Source organism: Accipiter gentilis, chromosome 26, assembly GCF_929443795.1.
Source record: "Accipiter gentilis chromosome 26, bAccGen1.1, whole genome shotgun sequence".
NCBI lineage: Eukaryota > Metazoa > Chordata > Aves > Accipitriformes > Accipitridae > Astur > Astur gentilis.
Genome location: NC_064905.1, coordinates 12,716,613 through 12,742,350, shown reverse-complemented (window position 1 = coordinate 12,742,350; position 25,738 = coordinate 12,716,613). Strand labels below are relative to the sequence as shown.

Below are 25,738 nucleotides of genomic sequence, written 5' to 3'. Positions count from 1 at the left end.
GGGCGGAGGCCGCAGCACCGCGGGGCCCTGCCGCCCTCGGGGCCTGAGGCGACACCGCGGGGGGAGACGCTCAAGCCAGCCCGAAGCCCGGCCCAGCGACGCCGCAGACGTGCACGAAAGGCAGGGGACAGCAGAGCTCTCCTGCAGCGCCCTGGGTGAACAGCCAGCAAACTTCACGGGGCTGGACCCTGATTCATCCCAACTGGTCACAAAGATGGTTTTCTCCCCTCCCCCCTTTTTTTTCTCATCTCAGGGAACCTTTTCTCACTGCAGGGCTATGCTGCTGCTCTTCCTGGGGGAAGAAAGGAGGTTTCCCTTCTGGTGCCCACCCTAGAAGCAGTTTTGTTCCTTATCCCATCAACATGGCAGGCACCACTGTGGGATAACTAGGTCTGCCACAGGCCATGGCGGCAGTGTCAGCATGTCCCCTGAGCCCCAGCAGACCTCTTGAGCCACCGAGACAACACTGCTCCAAAAGAAACAGGCCTCAGACGTGGCTTATTACCTTCTCCCCCACCCCAGCCTGTCCCTTGAGCACAGGAGGGCTTCACACAACATCTGCAGCTCTTCCAAGACCTCTCGCTGCATCTCCATGGCCATGCGGTGGACGTGGTGGTTGAAGCTGTTGTACATCATAGCGTTCTGGAACATGAGCATGAGGTCACGCTGGAACTGGATCATGGACTGAATGTGTCCCTTTGACAGTCTTCTCTTTATGCTGGTTAAATCCATGGGTCTACAAAAGATAGACAGAAGGAAAATTGAATTGCAGCCCAGCCCCAGGCATTCTTCAGGCTCTGCATGAACGTGCTTATTGTCGTTTCAGCATGGCCCTGAAAGCGCAGCTTTTTTCAATCACTTTTATTGCTCAGGACAAAGAGGAGGAGTGAGAAATGTTTTTCTTCTAAGTCAGACAAGTTAAGTTTAGCCAATGCGACACTTGCTATCCAATCAACTTGGCAGGTCATTAGCAGTCACCTCTAAAAAAAATTTGATGTTGAGCTCCAGAGAAGGCAAGCAGAGCGATTCTACTAATTAGTCTTCATGAAGTCAGTCCGGGTCTTTGTGGAGAAAGAAAAGTGACTAAAATAGGTATCTATTAAAACCCCTTAAAATCGAATGGTGCCACTAGCAAAAATAGCAGTACTGGTACGGAGAACATGATGGAGAATAAATATTACTTCCCTTATTTTGACAGAATGAGAAAATGAATGGCTGCAGAGACGACAACTGTGACCAGAATAGAACATGATTCAGCTCTGAAAAATGCCCTTAATCTCTCCGGGAAATATTCTTATGACCCACTTCTCCACTGAGAGTAAAATAGCTGGGGAGCAAACAGTGGATGAAGAGAGGGTATCAATCGAGGCACACGCTTCCAGCATGGGGATAACAGACTACTGCACTGCAGAAGCTAAATCCCCTGCTCCGGCAGGGCTTACAGCTGCAGGGACTGTGCCTGGAGAAAGTCAGCCATGCAATGCTGGCAAAGGGCAGGCACAATTCCTATCAGCACCAGAGTCGGTGCAAGCTTCCAGGTTCTAATCACCTGGAAGGGAGTTTTATTAAAAGACATCAGTAGGAGATGCTGGTGACAGCCAGACTCTGGAAAAGGAGGAAGGAAACTGTTCCCACTGGCTCTCTGGAAACCAGAGAAGGCAGAAAAAACGAAGAGAAATCAACTACTGAGCACTTTCTCCACAAACTCACCTCTTCACCACATCCCTGTATCCAGGGGCTTGTTTCTCTGACACTGCTTTCAGGAACGGACCACTGTATCTACAGGGACAAGCACAAAGAATGACCTCTGTCCACCTCTCCACCAAAGACAGCATTGCAACACGGACCGGTGCTTGCCCTTCCCCGCTTGCTGTGAGTGCCACAGCTGATTAGCAACAGCCAGTATTTGGTGGCTGGCACGACTAGGCATGGGAGGAGGCTGAGCTCCTCACTGAAGCTGGCTGTGCCAGCTGTGTAGGAAGCAACATTTGGGCTCTGCCACATTAGGCAGAGGAAATAAATATGCAGTGTTCTCTCTAGCTTTGCAGCATGCAGCTGTTCTTGCTGCAAGGAGAGCCAGAAGCAAAGCTATGGAGAGACAAGCCAGCCTGTGGTGGCTGTTGTGGAAGGGAGGACAAGGCCTGGTGGCAGGAGCTGGAACTCAGGGCAATGTGTTCAGCAGCCATGTCAATCCAACCCTTTGACCCCACATACCTGTGACTGGCTATCATCTTCCAGATGGACAATAGAGTTCTTTTGAAGAGCAAACGCTGCAGGGGGTTATCCCAGCTCAGCTGCACCCTGTGGAGGGAATATATTGCCACATCATCACACTCGAGACAAAGTAGGAGGTGGCAATTCTGCTAGCACCCACCACATCCAGGTGGATGAAGCGCAGAGATCCTTCGCTGTAGCTACGCAAAGCCTCTCAGGGTGAGATGGTGGAAGCATTCTGCATCTGAATGCACAACTAAACATCCAGAATGCAGGAAGACCTGGCCAATAGGTAGAAACAAGAGCTGAGCTGAGCAGCTTTAAAAGGGCAGGATCAAACTGGATAGAAAAGCTCATGCTACTCTGAAGTTTAGAACTTTACTGAGGTGTTTTTTATTGTTTCCCATCCCCAAAACCCAGGCCAGGCAGGCCAGGCGATCACACATGTGGCAGAGCCTGCATGTGACTGACATGCCTGCACCTGCCTAAAGGGGGCTGATAATGCCTCTCTCAGGAGCTGTATTGGACATTGCCTGACAAAGCAGGATGCCCAGCTCACACAAGGCCTAGCTGCCCTAAGGAAACATGTATTTTCCATTTAACTTCTTATTTAATCTCTACTCCTCTCACTTCAGCTTAGGATCAATGCCCAAAAATGCTGGCAGTTCCACAGAGACAGCACAAATTACCTCTTTCCCTCCTCTTCTTAGCTGTCACCTTCCTAGAGGTGGCCTGTGCCATACACTTGTTCTCATGTGAGATAAGGGAAACAACTCTGTTCTGCTGTGCCTGCAAGCGAGTAGAATGAACTACTTACAGCTGCGTGTTAGCAGGACTTGTGGAGTCCAGCACAGGGGCTGCAGAGGTGCTATCACTATCATCTTGGTCCTGGGCCTGATTACTCATCTCCTGTGGATGTGGCTCACCTAAAGTTTTCTCTCCAGGTGCCTCTTGAGTGTTGTCCTGAAGAGCAGAGAGGAAAAGGGAGATATGACTAAAATAGCAGCCTATCACCTGAATTCTTTATCTAGCAGGCAGCCTGCTGCACATCCCCTTACTGCACCCAGTCTCAGCTGGGAGCCAGCTCACTCTTTGTTATTCTGGAGGATGATGTTTGACCTTATTCAAGCCTTCACTGTGCTGCCCAGCACTCCAGTAACAGCTGAGTCTCTTCTCTTGGATCATTACCACCTCTGGCTAACACAAACATTATGGAGCTGACTGGTGCCCAGTGTTGTGTCCATCTGCCAGAGTCATGGATGTAGAGAGGGCAGGCAGGAGCTGAGGTAAGACTGCCTCAGGATTGTTAAAGCTGAAGACACAGATTACAGGATCCCCTAGAGTGCAACAAAGTTGTTTCCTCACAAACTCCCACATGAATATGACAGAGAATAGACTCAGCCAGGAAGGAGAGCAGTGCTGTTGATGTAGTGATTTCCCAATATAATTTAGAGTGACAGGCACAGGGAGAGAGGCTCTTTGGAGTGCCTAAGTGGGATTATGTGCAAAGGCACCTGAGAATTCCTCAACAGGAGATCTGAAGCATGGAGCAGACTCCTCAGGAAGAAAGAAAGTGGACACTGTGCTGTGTTTGGCTTTGACCACTGGAAGAATGCAAGGGAACTGCTGGGAATAACATTGTCCTGGCTGAACAGGTGAAATGTGAGAACCCTGAAAGTTATTTTGGTCTCCGGTGTCTAAGTTTGCAAGGGAACAAATGTGAGTGTGGAAAAATGACACTCTTCTTCCACTGCTATGTTACCTGTCCCAGCAACACCTCGCAGGCTGGTGGGAGCCCACAGCCCCACTAGACACAGGGCTGATGCAAATCCAGGCTAGACAGTGCCTGCTTCCAAGACATGACGGTCTCCAGGGGCAGATGGTTATTGCTATCACAGCCACGTGGGCCTGAAACCAGCCAAGCTGTGTGCTGCATAACATACCAATTAGAACAAGGCAAGTATTCCAGTCTTGCCTTAAACTTGAGAGCAGACTGCCAGCTCTCATGAGTCACCTTTATACTGCCAAGGAGCAATTCCTCCAACTCACATCTAAGGGTTTTATCTGTAACAAGCTTCCTGTTCATAAAGATACATATCTATACATAAAAAACATCCTTCCCCTCATACACTTCTTTTGCATCCCCCTCCCTGCCGTCTCCTCCTCTGTGTCCCTGTCTCCCCACTCGGAACCTGGGACTTCCCCATTTCTTCTAGAGCTGATTTCCTTCACTGTCTCTTGTCTCTCATCCAGGACCAGAGGCTCTCTTAGGACCACCTCTCCCCTACCTCTCTTCCCAGGAAGTGTTCTTTCTCATCTTCTGTCAGCCTGTGTAGTTGACTTTCCTCTGCTCCTGAGACTTCTGTTCCTGTGGTCTTTTCCTCGCACCTCACATCTTCCCTATCACCCTGCTTCCCAGAGCCACAATAATCCCACTGAGTCTGTGATGACTCTGTGCTGCTAATGCGGAGAGGTTCCATCATCTGGGTTATCTGCAACACAGAGATTTACTGCTTCAAATTGTGAAGGCAAAAGGAAGAAGAAATAAGAGCACAGATGCTATTTTTGTTTTCACTCAAGAACGCCTTTCCATTTTTAGGAATCCTTGCAAAAATTTCTGATGAAGCCCTGCGTTACTATTAACAGTGTCAGTTCACTGACACCTCTGTGCTTTAGGGTGACCTGTGTTTTGGCAAAGCAGCTGCCTGGTTGCGGTGCCAGCTTTAAATGGGAGGAAGGGCAAGGCTTGGGACAGGGAGCAAGTGAACACAGGACATCTGCTCCTCCCCCAGACTGTTTCTATATGTAGGGATGGTGGAGGCCCTGAAAACCCTCATGTTTCAGGAGGGTCTGAACTATGCCGCCCACTTTCCTGTCATCCAAACAGCCCTACCTCTGAGAAGAATTGGAGAAGACTGTCATCTTCACATGGCCTCTCTGCCTTTTGGTAGTCTTCACTATCATCCTCCCAGAGAGGCTCACTGAACTCCAGCTCATGTTCTGCCTCTCGGCTGCTCTCCTCTAGCTTCCCCATGGCCACCTCTTCAGTATTCCTCCAGCTCCCCACGTCCAGATCCAAGCTTGAATCCCAGCTGAGAAGAGACTGGAAGTCACTGTTCTTCTCTGACTCGCTGGGAGACTCTGTCTCAGACTCCCACCATACCCAGGCATGGCCCATCTGCAAACAAACATAAAGAGAGAGACAGCAATTTTTTTGTACCCTGATCCAGAACTACAAAGCTCAGCTCATTTCCTGACATACTCACGAGAGCCAAAGCATGGGAAGGACTCTGTGAGGTGAGCAGCCTACACCTGAGCCCACACTTGACAGCATGTGGCAGGGCTGTAGCTCTGCAACACAAACTGACATTTCAGAGCAACTGAATTTCAGGTTTTCTGGTGCTTTTGCTGTGCTCTCCCTCTGGGTCGGTGGGTTACTCTGCTCAGGAGATGCTGAACTGGTTAGGAACATGAGGCTTTGGTGGATGCTAGATGTTTAAGGTGCCGAAGGCAGCCAGCAGCAAGCTCAAACTAAGTCATGCCAGGGCTCCTGAGCTGCTGACAGTTGTGAACAACTAGTGACTCCAAAGACAACTCACTGAAATTCCCTTTGCCGCCCCTTGGGAGCTTTTTACACTGGAAATAACTTATTACAAACACTACAGACTCTTTGTTTTGAAAGTGACAGATGTGATTTAGCTGGATGATGATATCTTGTGTACCTGAGCCAGAAGATTTATAACCACGCACAGTCACACACTGACAGGGGGCAGTTCTACACATTTCATAAAATAAAAGTTAGTATTCTCTTAAGAAGGAAGAAACCATTCATTTAATCTCTGTTCATTAGTCTATGCCTAAGTATCTTCTACTGCATGAATCCACTGTGATTTCTCTAAGTCTGGGGAATTGCTTGCAGCGTCTCAGTAATGACAGTAAATGGCTGTTAGAAAAATCTGTATCTTGCCACTGAACTCAGCTGCCTGGATGCTGTACCTATGGAGAATTCTATGCATTAATTAGCAGTGTCTTCAGAGTTTTCAGTTAATTATATACAACCTAATTTTTCGAGAGTTTTGAACAAGCACATTTCTGACTTCCTTTTGCATTCTTAGGACTGCTAGCACATCTACAAATAAAGCTTATGCTGCGTACCTGGGAGAAATAAGGAATCCATTGGGTTTGGGATGAGAAAACTTGTTTGCTTATTTTATGAACATACAAGCAGAGGTAGGATCTGAAAGGCTGTCCTTCTGAAACCTCTTTCAAAGTTAACTTCAGCAGAAGCAGATAAAATTTGATGAGGTAAGAGATAACATTACCTGCTCTCAGCTTCCAGCTGAAGGAGTTGGGCAAACTGTGATTTCATCTGAAGAGTAACCCCATGCCTAAAGCAATTTCCTGCACCATCAGCAGAGCTGGCTGCACATACAGAACCAGCCACGGCAGCTCAGCTGAACAGAAAAGCCTTAGCCTAAGGTAATCCAATCACTTGTGATCATCTTTCTGTACTCCAATTGAGAGGATAAGCATTTTAAAATCAAGAAGCCTAGGGAACTTGGGCATAAGCATTGATTAGAAAGATCTTCCTTCAGCCTTATGTTCATTTTTACTAAATCTTGGAAGACTCAAGATGCCAGAGAGTGGAACAGCAGCATTAGTGCAAGACAAGCAGGATGAGTGAAAAAATTACAGACTGCTTAGTTCCATACCAATTCTGCACAAAAAATAAGGGACAAAAAGATACAGACTTCAACTTTTAATTAAGAACTGCCTGACAGTTCTTAATTATGTTGGCTACATAAGTGACCAGCAAGGAATCATTACCAAATTGGAAAGTTTTAGTTCGCTTTGCAGAGATCAGACACTGTGCAACCCTCACCGATATGAGAAAAAGCTGTTAAGAAATAAAAACGATGGCCCTTAAAAGGAACTTATATGTCAAAACAAGAAAAATGATAAAAGCCTGAATTCTAGTAAATGAAATGTAGAACCCACAAAAAAGTAGGCAAAAAAAAAAAGGAAAAAAATTGAAGAACAATTTGCTAAAGACATAAAAGCAAATAACAACAACAAACCTCATCAAAAACATCAGAAGCAGAGAGCTGCCAGATGATTGGGGGGATGACGCATCATCAGTGCCAAACATCTCAACGGAAAACAGGGCCAGTTGGAAAAACCAAATTAATCATCATTATCAGCAGTTGCCCTAGAGGAGATCACACGAGACTTTCTCTTTGGATGGGTCTGAGAGACTGTTTCCAATTAAAATGTCAACAGGGGAGGTTTTAGGACAATTTGAAGGAGGGAGTAAACCTTAGAACCACTTGGGATGCACTCGTGAGTCCTAAAGAAGCTTAAATAGAATATGACCAAACCTATGCTGTGTAACCTGTCATTTAAATTAGCCACAGCACCAGAGAAACAGAAAGATGCAATTGTTGTTATCTATCTGTAAAAGGGTGGATGTTGGGAGGTGCAGCACATTAAGCCTGAGCTCTGCACTAGACAGATTAGAACAAAGTATTACGAAGAACAGAATTAAGAGTCAGAGCATGAGATGATGAATTGGGAAGAGGCAACGGGGCTCTGTGGAGAAAAGTTTTATCTCAGATTTTTAAAGATCTTAAACATGACTAAAGGCTATTAAAATGTCATAGGATAAGAGAAAAGGCTCTTTGAGGGGAAAAATACCTGGTTAAGCGAAGAAACCAACGGTAGGAATGAACAGCAATGCTGTCCATAATGAAAGCAAGTTACTAGTGGGCACGATAAAAGTCCTCCCACATGCTGCAACTTCTATTTTTCAACACAAAGATGGGGCAGAGTTGTTACAGAGGAGACAGAGCCAGACTCTTGTCAGAGGCCAACAGTGAAAGGAGAGGAGGCAGTGATGACACACTGCCCTGAAGGAAATTCAGACTGGACATAAGGCAAATGTTTACTCCATGAGGGTGGGTAAGCACTGAAACAAGTTGTCCAGAGGGGTTAGAAAATCTCCCTTCTTGGGAGATTTTCAAAACTTAACTAGACAAGGCTCCAAGCAACTCTGAGCTACCTCTGAAGCTGGCCCTGCTTTGAGCAGCAGGTTGGACTAGATAAATGCTTAGAGGTCCCTTCGAACTTAAATTATTTCATAAAATACCAGAAACCAAAAGAAACCTCTAACTTTTTGTGCTATGAACTTAACAACCTGTAATCTCTGGAAACTGAGGCCATAAAAATTCAAATCAGAAATTCATTCCCAATTTCAGTAGTGAATGAAAATTAACCAGTAAGCAAATCAAACGATTCTACATTTCTAGCATCAAAGGTAGAGTGACTTTCGCTGGAAATATACCTGTGCCAAACACAGGGCTTGGCACAGCAGGCACAACCAATTTCAACACAAAACTTGTGAAAATCAAGCTAAGGTAACAATCCCTCTGGTCTGAATTGCAATGACTCAGTTTCCTGCAACTTGTGCGTCAGAAAGTTGCACCTGGTACATGCTGCACAAGGAAGCACAGATCACTCCCAGCTGCTGCAAGCATCAGGAAGGACAATGTTTTGGGTTTTTTTCCCCCTGGAAGGTCATGGGGGCAGAAAATATGCAAGTTTCATCTCACGGGTGATATGAGCAGAAAATAAGGTGACTTAAAAATTGTCAGAGAGAACTTAAATCTCAGTTAAGCACTCATGTTGCTGAGGAAAAGAACCGTAATTTCCACAGTAAACAGTTCACAAGCTCCGATGTGTTACCAGGTACTGGCATGCCTACAGCTGCTGGAATCACAGATTTTCACTCTGACTAGCGTACCCTTTATAAATCTCTGGGGAAAGAATGTAAGGTACATTTCAATACATTGGTCTCTTAAGGAAAGCTCCAACAAGACTGTAGGATTTAACTTCTCATAGTTAGATCTCCCATTTCATCACAACAGTGCCATATTCTCGTATGCTCAAGCAGGGAATCTTCCCCTCCATCCAAGTACTATGCAACACTCCCACGATTAATGGTTTGTCTCTAACGTCAAAGCTCTGCCATGCTTGTGTGCTGTACCGATAACTGGAAGACAGTTGTGGTTGCAGATATTCAAGAGAGGTATGCGCGCTTCTACAAAAACAGGGTTCCTCACTGCAGAGCTGTGATGCTCAGTACACTGCACACTGTACACTGGATTTGTTCCCAGACTTTAATATACATACACATTTACACATCACTAGTAAAAATCTGTACACTTCACATTACAGTACATACGAGCCACCAGTTGCTAGCTAACACCAGAACACTGATGAAGCCCAAGACGACTGCCCTAAAACAGGCAGGGGGGCTACTCTTCCCCTCTGGGGAAGTTTCTTTGGGTTACACATTCCGACGAGACACCGCTTTCCAGGGGGGCAAGTGAAGAAGGTGGACCAGGTCCCAGAAATGGACCTGCAGCTTTTCTTCCTCCTCCAACAGCTGTTAACAGCATCTTGTTTGCACTCCAGCTCTGGATGCCAGGTGCTGGATTTTCTGTCTGCCTGCAGCATCACTTCTTCATCTTCATGTCTGCCTCGATGGCACACCGACGCCCTCTGGTGCCTCCGTCCTAGTCACAAGGCAAACAAAAAGATAAGTGTTATGCAACCCCAAACACACACCACTTCCTCCAGCACTCGGGGAGGTAAGGAATTGTGTATCTGGTAACAACATTTCATGCCCTCCAAACAGGAGAAAGGGAAACTGTCCTAAGAAGGCCTAGGGAGGCCTGCCTGCAGACCTACCTAAAATTCACTCTGGACACAGCACAGGTCCTGGGATTTGCAGCATCTCTGTGCACTGCTGGCAGCCAGGGCAGAGAGAGGCAACAAGGCTCTCACCCAGACAGATGCTTTTGGAGCCTGTACAGTACAGGCTTTCTCCTAAGTGGCAGATTCTAGCTTGGCTCTTAAGATGGGAAGAGGAAACTGCTGACTAACCTACCTTATCAGCTGCTGATCCCTACGGGAAGTGCTCCTCCAGTTGAGTGACCCTGGCACTAGCTCCCTAGTTTCTCCGCACAGCTCCTTTCCATGAGTAGAAGGCGAGCTGAGAGCATCCTTTGATCCGCTGCCCTCTCCCTCTGGCTGACATGCTGACTCTCCCGGAGTACTCCTCTGTCTTTAGATATATGCGAGAGAAAAAAACAACTCTCCATCTTCCTCCCCTCTCTCCTCCCCACAACTCAGAGACTTGGGGTTTCCCAGAGGGAATATTTTTCCAAACACTTCCAGATCACCACAGGCACAGAGCAAGATATTTCTGCAGAGTATCTTATTTGCTTTCTGGACCATGAATGATAAAGGAGCACACAGCTGAGTCCTCACTTCCCCAAGACCTTTTGTACTGTCTCGAACGTGCGGAAGGGGCGGCTGTATAAGCATGAGAGATGTAGGAACTACAGTACTGCACCACTTGGTCTGTCTTCCCACTTACACGGAAAGAAAGCAGGAGAGAAGTTGTGGAAAAAAGCAAAGGCAGATGACAAAACGAGAACAGTTGGAACCAGAAGAGAAGACTGAAGCCCCTCCCACTCACCCACGCTGAGAATAAGGGACTGAGATGTTTCTTCTCTAATGATCATGGTTGTACAGCCCCTAAGTTAAACACACAATGCTGCAGTGCTAAGGATGCTGTGACAGTGCAGTGATCACCCAGACAAAGAGCAGAGCACATTGCCAGCAGTACTGCAGTACCTGCTGGACCCTTTCAATACTTACAAAGAGAGAGAGAAGGAAGGCAGGAGAGCCCATTGGGACACTGTCCTGTTAAAAGGCCAAACAGAAGGACTTATCAGATATCAGATATGGAAATGCACACACCACATAGAAGCACTAAGTCCACAAACGAGCATAGAGAAACATGTGCCCCACTCCCCTTCCCGCATGGCATCAGTCTTATGCAGCAAGAACATAAAAAAGGACAAAAGAGGGATACTGCGAGAGTCAGAATGCTAGGAAAGGGATATTTCATCCTCAGCAATGGCAAGGCCTGGTTTAGCAAACAACTTTTGCGCTGTGCGGTTGCCACTAGAACTAAGCAGGCAGTCCTTGCTGTCACAATGTTGTGTGCACCAGCTGAGTGCACTTGAGATCTCTTGATCAAGTTTGGATGTGTCTTTACAGAAGAAAAAAACCAAACAAACCTACACTGCTATTAGTTTAGACCAGTGTGTAAGTCAAAGGTTCTCTGGTGTGTTTTACACAGCAAACCAGACTGGAGTCATTCCTTGGTTCTAAAAATCTGACTAATAAGTGAAGGACACAGCAGAGGCTAGTCTTCCAATACTCTACACCTTCACCTTCCTGCCATATCACGCCTCTTCCAATACTCTGTTCATTTCCTTACATTTTTCATCACCTGTTTTTAAAAACAGGGAATAGAACTATTGGGATTACAAGATAAACTCATGAGCCCTGCCTCTGGAATGATGTACAGCTCCAGAGCTGAAATCTAATCAATGGACACATTTAAAGAAAAATTTGTTCACATGAAGATACTGGGGCCATTGTAATCTCAAAAAGCATTCTGCCTCTTTGGTATGGGAACTTCATGCAGTATCTTGGGATTCTTCAAAAGGTACCAAGTGCCCTTCCACAGGGTGCAGCGTTCTCACCTTCTCTGAAGCATCTTGCTTGCGAGTGGAGTCTCGCCCACGCAGGCTCTTTGCACTGATCCCTGATTCCGATGTTTGCATGATCAGCTGTGTGGCCAGAAATTGCTGCAAGAAAACCACACTCTGTTAAGATCCTCAGGCAAAACAAGCTCAGTTAGTGCGTGTCAGTTAACTATCACAAACCACAGGGTGGGAATGATTGGGTCAGAGGCAGTTTCAGTTCCTCGTCTGCTGCTCAGAATAAGTTCCCCCATTTACCTCAGAAGCCACAAGTCCTGAGGAACTATAAAACCCCAGTTCAAATTCTGTTAGCCCTGTCAGCTGGGACATTGTACTTCACAAGAAATTTGAAATGGCATATATTCACAGGACAGAGTTTCATGTGCACTTTATACCAGTGTAAACCAGCACAGCCACCAAAAAGAGCAATTGCGTCCCCTGTCATTCACCATTCTTGTTGCTTGTTTCTGTTCCTGAACCACACCCTGCTTCTTGCTGGCCTAAGCATTTCCCTGAAGGAAATTAGATTTGAAATTGGTCTGGGCTGAACTTAGAAAACATTTTGCTGCATTAGTTTTAACTTATCCACAACTCAGTTCACCACAAACACCTGAGCTAGCGCAAGAGAGATGCAGGGAAAGATGGGACTACTTCATTCAAGGACACTGTGAGTGAAACCTGTGGTCTTATATCCAGAAGTCTTTCCCATACCTATGGGCCAAGGCAGATGCTCTGTCCTGTACTGGCCTCAGCTCAATACTTTACCTGGATCTGCTCCAGGACATCTCGTTGCATCTCCACAGCCATGTGGTATACATCATGGTCAGAGCTGTTGTACATAACTGCATTTTGAAACATCAGCATAATATCACGCTGGAACTCAGCTGTGGTTCGTATCAGCCCATTCTCAATGTTCTTTTTGATGGTAGATAAATCCATTGGCCTGTGAAAGAAACACAGTCAAAATAGCAACAGAAATACTTAACTCTTTCCCTGCTCTTTTGCAAACAGCCCTGGGTCTGTAACATGTCTAGTTAGACCATCTATTTAATTTAGCCAAATACATTCTCCCCCACACAGGCTGTGTTCCTGACTACCAAGGCCTCAGTTCAGAAGCTGTCCAGCAGTCACCATTAATGGTAACAATGGCATGACAGATGCCTCAGGAGAGGCATTTACTTTCTTCAGGCATCACTGAAGGAGACACTGAGGAGCTAGAGCTGCAGCCACTGAACTGTTTAGGAGAGATTTCAGGGGACTAGCAGGGGATTCTGATAATTCTTCCAGAATATCCACTATCTGGGACAGTAAAAAATGTTGATTAAAGAAGATAGGTCTTTGGAATTTCAAAGACTAAATCCTACCCTTGGATAGAAACTGGGAGAAGCAGATCAGTCACATACCACTTTAGTGACAAAAAATATTCTATGTAAGTTAGTGTACTTCATTGAAAGACAGGCTGTGTAAAGACACGTATCTGTTACTGAAGATGACCCTTTTCCGGGTGAAACCTGCTTCTGACTGAATCACACCAGAAAAAAAAAAAATCATTTTCCAAGTCTTGCAGTCCACATGGCAGCCAAAAACTACATTGTTCCTGCCAGAAATCCCTACACAAATATGCAAATATACAGAGTTCTAATGACAGAAGACTGCTGAGACTCACCTCTGCACAATACTGTGGTAGCCTGGTGCTATATCGTCAGTTACAGGCTGTAGGAAGACATTGGCATACCTGTAGAGAGAAGGAGTCCACTTAGTGTCCTGTTCTTGCTGGCAAATTTGTTTAATGCTCTCATGTTTATTTGTCCGCTACCACTAACAATATAATTCATCATCTCCTGGTATCAAGGCAGATGAGCCTCTGTGACGGGAGAGTGGAGACTTGTCTAGGATTAGTCACTTCTTTCTGCCAGTTCTCAAGACATCAAACTCACCTGTGATTAGCTGCTGCTCTCCAAACTAGCATGATGGCTTTCTTCCAGATCTTCTGGGCCTGTATTGCTTCCTGGTCCTCACTGCACACTGAGCTGGGAAGAAAAGAACAGGACTTCCTTCAGGAGTCTGCATACTGCCTTGGAGCAGAAACCTTATGGTTTATTTTCCCTTTGATGTGCCCATGCTAATCCATGCCAAAGACAGAAAGAAAAAAATGGGACCTGGTGGTATTATGGCACTGTCTGCACACTTGCACTTGTAAGCAAGGAGAACCAGACAAATCATCAACAAATTCCCCCTTCAGACCCACTCAGTCAGCAAAACAGAAATGAGAATCCTATGCTCCCACCACAAAATAGCCTGGGATTTGTACCTGTGTGCCTGAGAGCTTCAGTGATACTCACAACTGTGAGGAGGCTGGGCTGCTGGGGATGGAGTCGGCTAGCGTGTGAGACTGTAAAGGTGCATTATGGACACTGAAGCCATCATCGCTCTCACTCACGGGGGGTTCGTTATCCATCTCTGATAGATATCCCTCACCCTGATCTTCTTCTTTGGGTTCCTCCAAACTGGCAGCCTCACTGGCACCATCCTCATCATCCTCTTCACCCTGCCCATCCTGAAACACAGAGTTCATGAGTCTGCACAGCCAGCTACAGCAGCAACTCAGAGCCTCCAAAGCAACTATGGTTCAGCAAGCAAAGTAATTTTCTTGCTATGCTGCTGACAACTGTACAGGCACTTTCACAAAATCCTAGTCACTCTATCTTGCCCTGCCTCCCCTGCAGACACAAAACCACACATACACACATAGCTTTATATTGCCTGAAGCAATCTCCCCTTTAGCTCCAACTGCAGACTGCCCAGTGCAGAAAGCTGAATGCAAGCTTTGTTTTCCAGCAGATTGGAGCCAGGAAGCAGCAGCAGTGAGATGTTACTAATAAACTCAAGATGACTAAAACCAATCGAGAATTACCTTCATCTGACTCCTAAACAGGGCTTGGGCCTCCTCCTTCATTGACTCTGTGAAAGAGAAAAGCAGAAAGGTTGATTCTCCAAAGCAGTCTTTCCTACAAAAGCTCCTGCACCAATGCCTACTGTCCTGCAGTAATTACCACTGTTCCTACATGTATCTTTTCTCCCTCCTCCCCAAAAAACCTGAACCAGATCACTGACAACTATCCAGCTAATAATGTTGCATGTAAAAGATTTCCTAGCTGAATTAAGTTACCTGACAGCTCAAATTTGTGCTGAACATCAGCCTGTGAGGAGTCTTCACTCACATTTGGGACTTGTGGAGGGGATGAATCATCATCAGGTGGGGTCTGGAGGGAAGAGAAATGCACAAATCTAGATGTTTGTGTCAGCTTACTTCAGTGAAGGTGTGGGCACATCTCACTCATCCTAACCTAACTCAAGGCAATGAAGTTCACTGAGCACCTTCCCAACAGCAATTCTGCACATGGGCGGGGGGAGATACACAAAGGTACTGCCTAAAGCAGAGAGCTTCTCTGCAGATCGAACAGATCAGCAGCATGACTCCCCAGAAAACAGTTAGTCACATTCACTGAAGGATCACCTTCAACCCAGCAGTCATCCTTCCTCTAAACTTCTCTCCTACCTGCCACAACTGCTCCTTTCTTTCCCCACACCGGTTCCAGACAGCCTCTCTGCTCACATACCTCTGTCTTCACTGTATTGTGCACTGTGTCTTCTCCCTTGGCTGATTCTATCTCAATTTCAGAAGTCTCTCCCACTGCTACAGCTGCTCTTTGATCCTCTTCTATCTCTTGATTTCTAAGCTCTGGTGTTTCCGTCACTCTTGTAGTTGCTGGTATGGCTTCCTCGGGGCCCAGCTGATTCTGCTCCTGCTCTGCAGGTTCTGTCTTAATTTCTGATCCCAGCTCGCCAATGCCCATTAGGTCTCGAATTCCCTTTGCCTCTGGCTCCTCACACTCCAGTCTCTCCTGCTTCACAGTCACAGACACTTGGGGTATCTGGGCCTGTTTCTCATGCTCCTGACGAATTGAGTGTTCCCATGGGCCAGGCAGGGTCTGAGGGTCATCGGTATCTTCGCAGAAAGAAGACAGAGCAGCTTCAACAACTGCTGCATCCAGGACTTCAGGGTGGTCGTCTACCTTTATTGCCAAAACAAACACACAGCAGTGCAGGCCAAGGTCAGAAAGAGGGATTAAAAAAAAGTTCATGTTATTTGGTAATGAGACAATTGTGGAAAACCAGGTGTACTGGGTTTACAAAGTTGCCATTCGCAGCCAGACTTGTATCACTCCCTGCGGAGTCTCCCGTGGAGGTTCAGTTTCAGAAATATAGCACTCCTGGAAAGTATGCTGCAAGCAGCGCTCGTCTGTCTGCCAGAGATGTGACCCAAACCCTACCCAACATGAGGAAGAAAGAGATTTCTTTCTGCACTCTGAAGAGAAGCACCAGGCTAAACGTGGCAGACTAGCAGCAGTGGTGTCATAGGGTCATTGATCTGGACAACGATGGCGAGAATGTGCATTTTGGAATAGTTATTTCTTGCTTGTTTAAACTAACTAAATTGGTGAACAGTAATCACTTGAGATTAACTTAACTGGCTGTGGAGCAAAAGGCACTGGCACTCTGCTTTGCCCGTTTACCTTGTCCTCAATGATGGCTATAATATTTCCAACAGTATCGAAGTCCAGCTCTTCCCCTGTATAGGACACTGCAATATCCATTTTCTCAGCCAAATCCAGGTCTTCTTTCCCATCCATGCAGTGATCTTTGGAAGACCCTGCAGTGCTGCCAGCTCCAGAACCCAGGCACTCTTTCTTGATGGAATCAATGATCATGGATATTTCACTGCTGTCCATGGACACTGTCACGGTATGGGAATCAGACACTGCCTCCATGGAAACACAGGCTTCTGGCTGGCTCACTGCACAAGGATGAGAGTAACAATTAGAGACCAATCTGGAGAAGTCAAGTCCATGTAAACAAATACTGCAGTCGATAAGACCAAGCACCAACTGCAAGTATCCCAGGTCCACCCACAACAGCGTGGCTTAGAAAAATAAAAGACAAATACAGGTTTGCTTTCCCACAGTAGAGACAAAGTGAGATTCCAGCCCTTGAACCACAATCTAGCAACATACCATTAGTATCCCCACCCCCACCCAGCAAATCCTTTTTAAAACCATCTGTTTACTCCAGAACCCAGCTGTAACCATCCTTTCATCAAGGATGGTGAGTCTGAGGTGATAAAAGGCCAGCTGAGAGCTCGCTGGGTGATGATCCCAATGGAATTTCTGTTTTCCAGCAGTGCATGACCTACGAGTGCGTAGTTCAGGAACGCACCTGTGGCTACGCTTTCTGGAGCTGCAGCTGGTGGCACAACGGATGGTGCTGACAGCGTGGGCATCATGACAATGGTTGCCTGGGACACAGGCTCTACGGGGGGTGGCAGGAGCTTAGCTGGAGGTTCGCTGGCAACAGCGGAGAAGGAAGCAAGAGGTGAGGTGAACTGTGCAGGACCAGCTTCTAAAAGCCGGGAAAGCGTAGGAGCACCTAACAGAGAGTAGAAGGGAAAAGCACATGAGCAAGCAGCCACCACTGAAGTCCACAAAGCCACCACTGGCCTCTTCACTGTCTGGTGGCTTCTTCTGGGAAAAGACACCGAGATACCTATAAACAGTCCCAAAAGCTATACAGAGAACCCGCACCAAAAATGCACGACTCCTTTGTGTGTGCAGTCTGAGACAGAATCATGCAGACTATGGGACACTGTGTTCAATGAAAGGGCTGGACAGGCTAAGCCACACATGCAGAGAGATGCCCTTCTGAAGGCTCATCCCAATACAAGTATGGGAAATCTGAAAAACAGTGCTGAGAGAGCCACACAAGGTAAGCCAAGACAAACAGTCATCACAGGAGGTGGAAGGGAGCAGAGGGGATCTCTTTGCAGGTCTTCCCTGGAGAATCCCTCTTATATCAAAGGTTGCCACTCAGCTTAAGTTCCAGTCTGAATTTACTGAACTGTCTGGACCAAATTAACAGGTCTTAAAGAATAAATGTGGATAAGGAAAGTGAGATTATTCATATGGAATTATACATGAATGAATGGCATAAATCCTCAATTGCAATGTGATTAAACCACTGGTTAGTATGAGCTGAGAAGAAACTTCATCTTAGGCAGGTTGTTCTGAAAAGGCCCAATGCAAAGACTCTTGAACTGTCCCTCTCACCCCCCACTCTGTGGAACTTATTCTGGAGCTCACAGTCCAGTGTGGTCTGGACTATACTTAGACCTCTAAGCTAAAGCAGAGGTAAGACACACGAGTTCTCCAGATTCACAGGGAGCTGCAGTTTGACACACTGGGAACCAGGTACTAGACCATTTTTTTCCCCAACGCCCTGTCAACCAACCTTTCTTTCTACACTGAAATGACTGGTATTAGCCAGTGTCAAGAGCAGAAAACTAGACTGCAAGGAGCAGGATCGAATCAAGTCTAACTGTTTCAGTCATTTTAGATCCAGGCACTCTTTTTTTTTTGGTAAGTATTACAGTCATCTTAAAAAAAAGTAGGGGTGAGAGGGACGGGGGTACAGAAATAGGAATACAACTTATAAAGAAGCCCCCAAACCAGCCAGGCTAGATGTCCTTCATCTCTCTCCAAAGAGAATTCATAGAACAGTCTGAAGGCACACCAGAAGGGAGAACTGTACAGGGAGAGTCCCGAGTTACCTGAAGCAGCAGGAGATGCAGGGACAGCACCAGGTGCCGACTGCATTTCCCCACTGTGCAGCACTGGAAGGACGCTTCCTACCTCCAGCAGGACTCCTGAGCTGTTCATGTGACCAGAAGCCACTGCCATTTCATTTTCACCGACCTGCCAAAGGAGGACACAACTGAGTTCCCGGAGATATCATCACATCAGTGATTCTCTGCCAGATATGCACCTCCATGAATATGTCCATCATTTGCTGTCTCAGCATTTCCTCTGCACTTTTTGTCCAGTCTAGTCACTGCCTGAAGCCCCTTATCCAAGTGAACATGACAGTCTGAAACTAGTTGTTCTTCAGCTACAATACAGCTGCAGTGCCACTTTCCTTGAAGTTAGGCCAAATATATCATTTGCTCTACCTTAGTTCCTCTGTTCAAGGACCTCACAATCCTTTACAGATACCAGTCTCTCTACCCCCTGAGATGGCATGGAATTATCCCTTATTTTGAAGCACCAAGATGGAAAGTAACTCTACCAAGGTCACACGGTAAACCTATGATGGACCTTGAAGCAGATGTAAAACAGTCCTGTCGATACAAAGAGAACCCAGTCTTCCACAGCCACTACCTTTCCTTGCTCCACCCTACGTTACATTGCACCCTGCAAACACAGAACCCATGGAACATTTACCCAAGCTAACAAATAGAGAAGATCCCAAATGTGACTATTAAAGAAAGAAAGTCAACAGCAACACACTTATTCCATCACACAAACACTAACACAGGGAATCCGTGCCACGGGCAGGCTGATGGCTGCTATTTTCAGACTGGGTTCTGAACAGTGCCAGCAATGGTTGCCCTCTTAAGACTTCCAGAGTCACTAACACCAGAAGTGAGTTGCCATCACAGTGATTTTAATCTACAATTAGGAGAAAACTGAAGCACTTCAATACTGGTCATAAACCCCATTAAAGGACTCCCCACTCCTATGCTAAGACCCGTTACAAATATTGAAACTCAACTTCCTGCCAAGATGTAAAGAAGAATCGTGAGCCCAAAGTAGAAATCATCAAGAACACCTCCATGCAGGCTGACTGGGATGATGCTGACTAACATGCTCCCTCCCCCAAGGAGAACAATTTCCTCTAGCAGAGCCTGCAACTCCAACTCCTTGTGACTGAGGGGAGATAGCCAATCCTATGTGCTGAATGATCCCCACAGTCCTGCACCCACAGTACTGCTGGGAAAGGGTCCCACCTCTGTGGCTCACAGGGGTACTTATCTCTCTCAGATATCGCTTCTGCTGGGACTCTCACAAAAACTATGTTTTTAAAAAGCCTTTCCAGTTCCCCCTTTTTCAGTGGGAGAGTCTGGAGCAAATTGTTTGTGTGCTTGCATATATGAGCAGAGAGCTCCATACCAGCCTGGGGCTTGTGGGCAGGAGACTGCCCTTCTTCAGCAGCTCTGAGAGCAGAGGGGAAGGAGGCGGAGTTGCTTTTTGTCCTAGCATCTTTTTCTGGGGTGAATCATCAGTGACTGGGGTCATGGGGGCATCCAGGGGAGCAGAGCCTGGAGGGGTGTCAGGGATTCCAATGAAGGAGGCAACTGGGGTGCTGGGCAATGTCCCTGGAGTGACCTGAGAAAGAGAAAAACCACACTGTTCAAAGCCACACTCCACCACACGGACTAGCCCCACTTGCTCCTTCCCCCAAGAGCATTGATCCAGCACACCACAGACACCTACTCCATTCACTCACTACACCTACTCCAGGCATATGCTTTTACCCTTTCCCTGCCCTGTAGTGCCATTTCCCAGGCACACACAGAAGACTGCCTGCCAACCCACTGATGCCCCTACATAGCCTCTGATCCAGGCACCTGATCATCACAGACATGGAAGAGGACACGTATCTCGAGCAGCACTGTACATCAGCCACACTACAGCACTACCACAGCTAGATGTCTGCAAAACAAGTCAAGGTCTTCTCCCCAGGCTCCTGCTCCATGATGGATGCAGAGCCCCATGTCCCAGGCTGGTCCTTCCCTCTTACCATGGGAAGCATCCTTACCCCTGGACTGGCCTCATCCACAGCAGGCTGAGACAGATCTCCCAGAGCATAGTCTCCTCCTGGAGAGGTTGAGCCTGCAGGGGAGCGAACCATCACACCCGTTAATCGTCGTGGTGGGTTCTTAATGGCCTGACGAGCTGGAAGAGAACAGAAAAAAAAGTGAGATTCCATGACTCCATCTTGGACAGTCCCCGAGAGTTACCTCTGACTTTAGGATAAAGAATCCCAAGTAAACAATTTATATTGTAGGCATTTCTCGCACCACACTAGGCCCAGTTCACAAATAATACTAGCATTGGGTAATGTGCTTTAATTTCAGATTTTCATAGCAGTTGGGTATTCACCACCTCCCACCACTGATAGGTTAGTTCACTGAATTGCCCCAGGAATTATAAATGAATTAAACAGTCAGAACAAATCTAACTTCTTTTTATCTTCAGACAATAGCAAAACTAGAAGGAAAACTAAAGGGGTGAAGCCTGACATTCTAACAGAGAGCTCCTTGCTAATCCTGCTTCCTCTTAGATATACCTTCTCTACAGAATTTGTTCCCTTCTCAGAAGTGTCTGCATTTTGCCCTGGTACAAATACAGTGCTGTAAAAAGAACATAATCTTTCCTTCCAACTCCTAGGGTCATGGAATTCCTCCTAAACAGGTCTTAATAAGACTTAAATATTTCCCAAATGTTCTTGTGAACATATGCATCTCTCTCTGAGGAGGAGTAAGGAAGCCCATTTCCAGCTTACCCTGATAAGCAGCATCTGTAGCCTTCCTCTTGACTTCTGCCTCCTCCTCCTCCATTTTTTTCTTTCTGTGTACAGAACCAAAACCTACTGTCACACAGTGTTCCACTTCCCCTTAGCTCCTCCTCTGCAATCAGCTTACTGACCCCCAACCCATTATCTCCAGACAGCAATGACCTGCCTCTGCAGACTCAGGCTCAAGTCCTCTGAGAAGGGAAGCAGAGTCAGAAGCCAGTGAAAGAACGACACATTTGGCAGGAAGTTTCACTTCCAGACGATTATCAAAACGGAGGAGGCAAGCATGACGCTGCAAGCCATCACCGAGCTCTTCACTGAGAAACTCCAAAAGATGTTCCACACAAGCTGGTGGCCCCCAGTCTAAACTAAGTCCACCCTCAGAGGCCAAAGCATCTGCCCAGCTGCCCTGATTCTCTTAACCCAATGTACACAGCGCAAGAGGTGTCTGACAAACACACAGCGTCAGGCAACTACAATCTCAGAAGAAAGCATAACATGGAAATAATTAAATAACCCACATCATAATCTCATTGCACAGCTCCTCCAGTCTGTTATCCATGTGTCCGGCCTGGATCAGCTCTGCATCCTTCTTGAGTTGCCTGTAATCAGAAAATCTTCTTACTTACCACTGAACAATACACCCTAAGCAGCATTTTCACTCCAAGCACCATCCCACTTAGGCCACTTTTTCAAGACTGGGCTCTCAGGTGCACCACAGCTTAATGCCTCTGTCACATACCTGTATTTCTCCTGTGTTTCTTTAATCATTTTCTTCAACTCCTCAACTCGTTCTGCAGTCAGTTTCCGCACAATAACATCTTCCACGGTTTCGACAACTTCTCCCTTCTCACCACGTTTTCTCCTATAGAATAAGAGAAAAGCAAAAACAGTTCAGACATGAAACACAGAAAATCCCTGTTCTCCTTTAAAAAATGGCTCCTGTCCGTCATTCCTGACACAAATGTGCACAAAAAAAAAAAAAAAAAAAAAAAAAATCAACCTCCTCTTCCAATTTCTCTTAAATGACATTGGACAGCACAATGTTCAAAAAATTTATGCTGAAAAGTTTATCTAATTGTTAAATGCATCCAGTGTTAAAGACTTCAAAAACAGATCAAAGATGCAATCCCACTGCAAATTCTCAACCTGAAAAAAAATCATTCAGCTTCAGAGAAGAGTCTTACTACCCACGAAGAAACATCTATTTTTTTTCCTCAGTAACTCTACTAAGCCCTTTGTCTTTGCAAGTCAAGTGCTGAGATCATTGAGCACTATCACAAACAAATACTGCTTTTAAATATCCTGCCTTTAATTTAATTTGATGTGAAGTCTCAAAAAAAAAATGCCTGGATTTAGGAGTGAGAAATATCTGAGACCACAAAGCTGTAGTGATAGCATTGGTAAGAAAACTGTAAGAAACCACTGCAAAATAGAGACAAACACAAAACGTTTCCCCTTCTCACTCTTGCTGTCTTTTCTACCCCTACTCTGAATGATAATTTTATCTGTAAAGCTTCTGATCAATAAGACTAATAGGTAGTGTTTTATTCCAGCCAAATAAACTTTTCTTTTTGCTGCATTAAGTCCCCAAATGCACACTGAAACTCCTACAAATGGAGCTGTGGCAAAGAGGCCCCAATTACCCTGCCATGTATTCTAATGACAGTAGGGGCATATCAAAGACACTAACAAGTATACCATGACCAGTTTTAGAACCATGTAATACTGAAATACTTTGATCTTATGAAAAAAGGAGACAAGATGAGATATGGCAAGCATGTTCTAAGAAATACCTTAGGCTTGCCAATCTCCCCCATCTGCCATACCCTGATCCCACTGTCCACCCACGCCAGCTATCACAACCGAATTTCCTCATTCCTGTACACTCGTTTTGGGAGAAGCACCATCAAGTCCTTTGCTGCAAGAACTGACAAGTCCACCCAAAATTGCTGCAGACTGCACTTGCTTCAGACTTTGTACTCACTTAGGGGTCTCCGTAGTCTCCAAGAGCTCTGAATACTGAGATGCACAGTGCTAAGAAGAAACAAAAAAAGTCAGAGGACACCAAAGAGTCGGCATCAGCAAATGCCTATCAACAAAACCTACGGGGCACTTACTCCTACTTTTTCAGAGGTCTAATGCTTTATGAAGGTATCTGACAAGTCTTCTCCAGAGTTTTCCCCATGGCAATAATTTAGTGTAGGGCAAAGTGAGGAAGAATATTCACTCTTTTACTGTAGCACTGCCCAGGCTGATCTCCAAAACAAAGCTAAAGAATGCTCCCAACTAACAATTTAGAAATCAAAGCAAGCAAGCATGATTACAAAAACTGTAGCCATAACATTTCTGCCTGTGAACATGAACCAAAAATATTTAAATGGAGAAAACATAACATTGTATCAAGGCCAGTTTCATACCTTAACAGAAACAGTAGGCAACATAAAACCCCCAACTTCTCCTCCCTTGATTGTCTTAATCTCTCTGTTCCTTATACAGCAAAAATCCCAGGTGCTTGCCCAAACAGCAGGACATACCAAAATACATGGGCATCCACAAATTCCTGGGGAAAGGAATTCCACAGCTCTATTACAAGCCTTGTGAAGAACAACCTCTTTAGGTTTGCTCTGAACCTGCCTCCTGTTAGTCTTACCTAATAGCCTCTAAATCTTGTACTGGACAAAGCACAAAATTAATCCTTATTCATCCTCAACTTATGCCACTTCTGATTATACAGACATCTGCTGTATCTCCCGTTATTCATCTCTTTTTTATGCTGAAGTGTTCTACCTTACTTAGCCATCTCTTACAAGGAAGCTGTTTCTTGTCTTTGATCGTCCTTGTCTTTTCCTTAACCTTATCCAGCTGTACTGTAAACTCAAATTTAATTTCAGAAACCAAAAAAAGTATTTAATCTGACTTATACAAGCTGATTTTTTAAAATTAATTTTGCTCTCTCTTTTAAAAACAAGGAACACATTGTCTTAGGCAGCTATCTTACATATCCCATGCAGAACCCATTTTTTCCAAGACTCAAATGTCAGTATCTTACCTTCTGGGAAAACCAGTCAGGTGGGCGTCCTGGCTCTGCAAAAGGTTTGATAGCTCTGCTGACTGAGACCCTACAGGAGAGAAATGGCAAGTCACTGTTCATTACTGAACAGCCCCCATAAACGCAACGAACTTGTCAGTGAGTTGTTATGTTTGGGCATTATTGAAGTACAGCCCGTGGACTCAAAAATACTTGCCTACTCCCAAGCAACAGCTTCCCTCCCTTGCTTTGAAAAGCAAGTTTCTAGCTTCTGATGACACCATTACATTTCCACAGAAACTTTGGTGAGGAGGGAAAAAAGCAGCAAAACAGAGCTGCAAGTGCAGAAGCAACGCACAGGAGTCCATTACCAAATATCCTCCTTGACCACAACTCACCTCTTCCGATCTATGTCGGAATAACGCTACTGTTTGTTCTGATTAACACACTCCTGCTTCCACACAGTAGTTATGAAAGAAGCAAAAAGAGTGTCAAGGTACACGTCTAATACTTCCATTTTTAATGGCCCAACTTTGTTTTGAGCAGAAAGTACGTAGAAAGCATAAGTGTTTATGACTAGCCGTTGCACAACAAACCGGCACGGTGAAAAGCCACACACCAGTACCGCACACAACCCGTGCTCTGCCCCGGGACTCCAGTGCCCGTGCAGTGGACATGACCCTCGCTGCGCCCCGCTCCCTTACCAGTTCTGGTCCCCACTCCGCATGACAGACGAGGCCAGGCAGAGCTTCTCGCGGATGGACCATGGCTCCGTGGGGCCGGCGCTCAGCAGCTTGTGCTCTGCCGGGAGAGGGGAAGGAGTGCAGGGACCCGACAGCCCGCCGCGCACCCTCGGCAGCACCCCTGGGGACCCCATGCCTGGAACCCCGCCCCCGACCGCTGGCCCCGCCCCCTGGCGCTGGCCCCGCCCCCACCGCCTCAGCCATAGCCCCACCCCTCCCTCGGGCCGTTTGCCCCGGCCCCCTCGGGCCGCCGTCGCCCCGCCCCCTCCCCTCCGGAGCCGCTCGAATTCTCCTCAGGCCGTTCCCTCGCCCCCTTCCCGCCCCAGCCCCGCTGCCGCGGGCCGCCGCCGCTCCCTCTCCGCCGCCCCCCGCCGCCTCTCCCGACAGGCCCCGCACTCACTGCCCGTCCCCGCCGCCATCTTCCCCGCCCGGCCCGAGGGAGGCAGGGCGGAGCCGCGCGCAAAGCCCGCCGGGAGGCGCGCTCGCGCGCCCCTAAGCCATCCCCGGGCGCGCGGGTGGCCGAGCGCTCGGACCCCGCCCCTGCTGCCCCACGGCGGGCGCTGATTGGCGGCCGCGGAGGCGCGGGTCCCCATTGGCTGAGCGGGCGGGCGGCGAGGTTTGAAACCCCAACAGTAGGTGCTGCGCGGCGGGCGTGAGGT

At 46.7% G+C, this 25,738-nt stretch overlaps 3 protein-coding genes across 7 annotated transcripts; all 3 read right to left on the bottom strand.

The window, feature by feature from the left end:
- Positions 1-13: 13 nt before the first annotated feature.
- LOC126050776 (bromodomain-containing protein 8-like) lies at positions 14-3,120 on the bottom strand. The gene is made up of 4 exons (XM_049829097.1): positions 3,032-3,120; positions 2,215-2,301; positions 1,711-1,779; positions 14-736 (listed from the first exon to the last, which is right to left on the bottom strand). Exons 1-4 carry the CDS (start codon positions 3,118-3,120, stop codon positions 502-504), a joined length of 480 nt encoding a protein of 159 aa, XP_049685054.1. The 3' UTR covers positions 14-501.
- A 949-nt stretch (positions 3,121-4,069) lies between these two features.
- LOC126050930 (bromodomain-containing protein 8-like) lies at positions 4,070-5,906 on the bottom strand. The gene is made up of 2 exons (XM_049829490.1): positions 5,108-5,906; positions 4,070-4,706 (listed from the first exon to the last, which is right to left on the bottom strand). Exons 1-2 carry the CDS (start codon positions 5,390-5,392, stop codon positions 4,482-4,484), a joined length of 510 nt encoding a protein of 169 aa, XP_049685447.1. The 5' UTR covers positions 5,393-5,906; the 3' UTR covers positions 4,070-4,481.
- Positions 5,907-9,371: 3,465 nt separating this feature from the next.
- BRD8 (bromodomain containing 8) lies at positions 9,372-25,561 on the bottom strand. 5 transcript variants are annotated; one of them, XR_007509681.1, is made up of 23 exons: positions 25,480-25,561; positions 25,041-25,137; positions 24,358-24,427; positions 23,293-23,342; positions 22,048-22,170; positions 21,827-21,907; positions 21,294-21,358; positions 20,547-20,683; positions 19,898-20,113; positions 18,499-18,643; positions 17,112-17,321; positions 16,412-16,692; positions 15,455-15,910; positions 15,004-15,097; positions 14,749-14,795; positions 14,177-14,391; positions 13,772-13,864; positions 13,501-13,569; positions 12,600-12,777; positions 11,835-11,939; positions 10,939-10,983; positions 10,163-10,339; positions 9,372-9,788 (listed from the first exon to the last, which is right to left on the bottom strand). XR_007509681.1 is itself a non-coding variant. In XM_049829488.1 (22 exons), exons 1-22 carry the CDS (start codon positions 25,496-25,498, stop codon positions 9,729-9,731), a joined length of 2,856 nt encoding a protein of 951 aa, XP_049685445.1. In that variant the 5' UTR covers positions 25,499-25,525; the 3' UTR covers positions 9,372-9,728. The 5 variants fall into 5 exon arrangements, 2 of the variants coding, with proteins under 2 accessions (XP_049685445.1, XP_049685446.1); XR_007509682.1 differs by lacking the exon at positions 17,112-17,321 and having other exon boundaries at positions 25,480-25,526; XR_007509683.1 differs by lacking the exons at positions 25,041-25,137; positions 25,480-25,561 and adding an exon at positions 23,426-23,868.
- Positions 25,562-25,738: the final 177 nt, after the last annotated feature.

What these genes read in the sequence shown, in the direction of transcription:
- LOC126050776 (XM_049829097.1), bottom strand. Translation starts at nt 3,120, where the DNA reads ATGAGTAATCAGGCCCAGGACCAAGATGATAGTGATAGCACCTCTGCA. An exon ending in AGTCCTGCTAACACGCAGCT is followed by an intron (nt 2,302 to 3,031) that starts GTAAGTAGTTCA and finishes TTCCCTCCACAG; the next exon opens with GGTGCAGCTGAGCTGGGATA. An exon ending in TACAGGGATGTGGTGAAGAG is followed by an intron (nt 737 to 1,710) that starts GTGAGTTTGTGG and finishes TATCTTTTGTAG; the next exon opens with ACCCATGGATTTAACCAGCA.
- LOC126050930 (XM_049829490.1), bottom strand. Translation starts at nt 5,392, where the DNA reads ATGGGCCATGCCTGGGTATGGTGGGAGTCTGAGACAGAGTCTCCCAGC. An exon ending in TTCTCCAATTCTTCTCAGAG is followed by an intron (nt 4,707 to 5,107) that starts GTAGGGCTGTTT and finishes TCTGTGTTGCAG; the next exon opens with ATAACCCAGATGATGGAACC.
- BRD8 (XM_049829488.1), bottom strand. An exon ending in CTGACTGGTTTTCCCAGAAG is followed by an intron (nt 23,343 to 24,357) that starts GTAAGATACTGA and finishes GTTTCTTCTTAG; the next exon opens with CACTGTGCATCTCAGTATTC. An exon ending in AGCAAGATGCTTCAGAGAAG is followed by an intron (nt 10,984 to 11,834) that starts GTGAGAACGCTG and finishes GCCTTTTAACAG; the next exon opens with GACAGTGTCCCAATGGGCTC.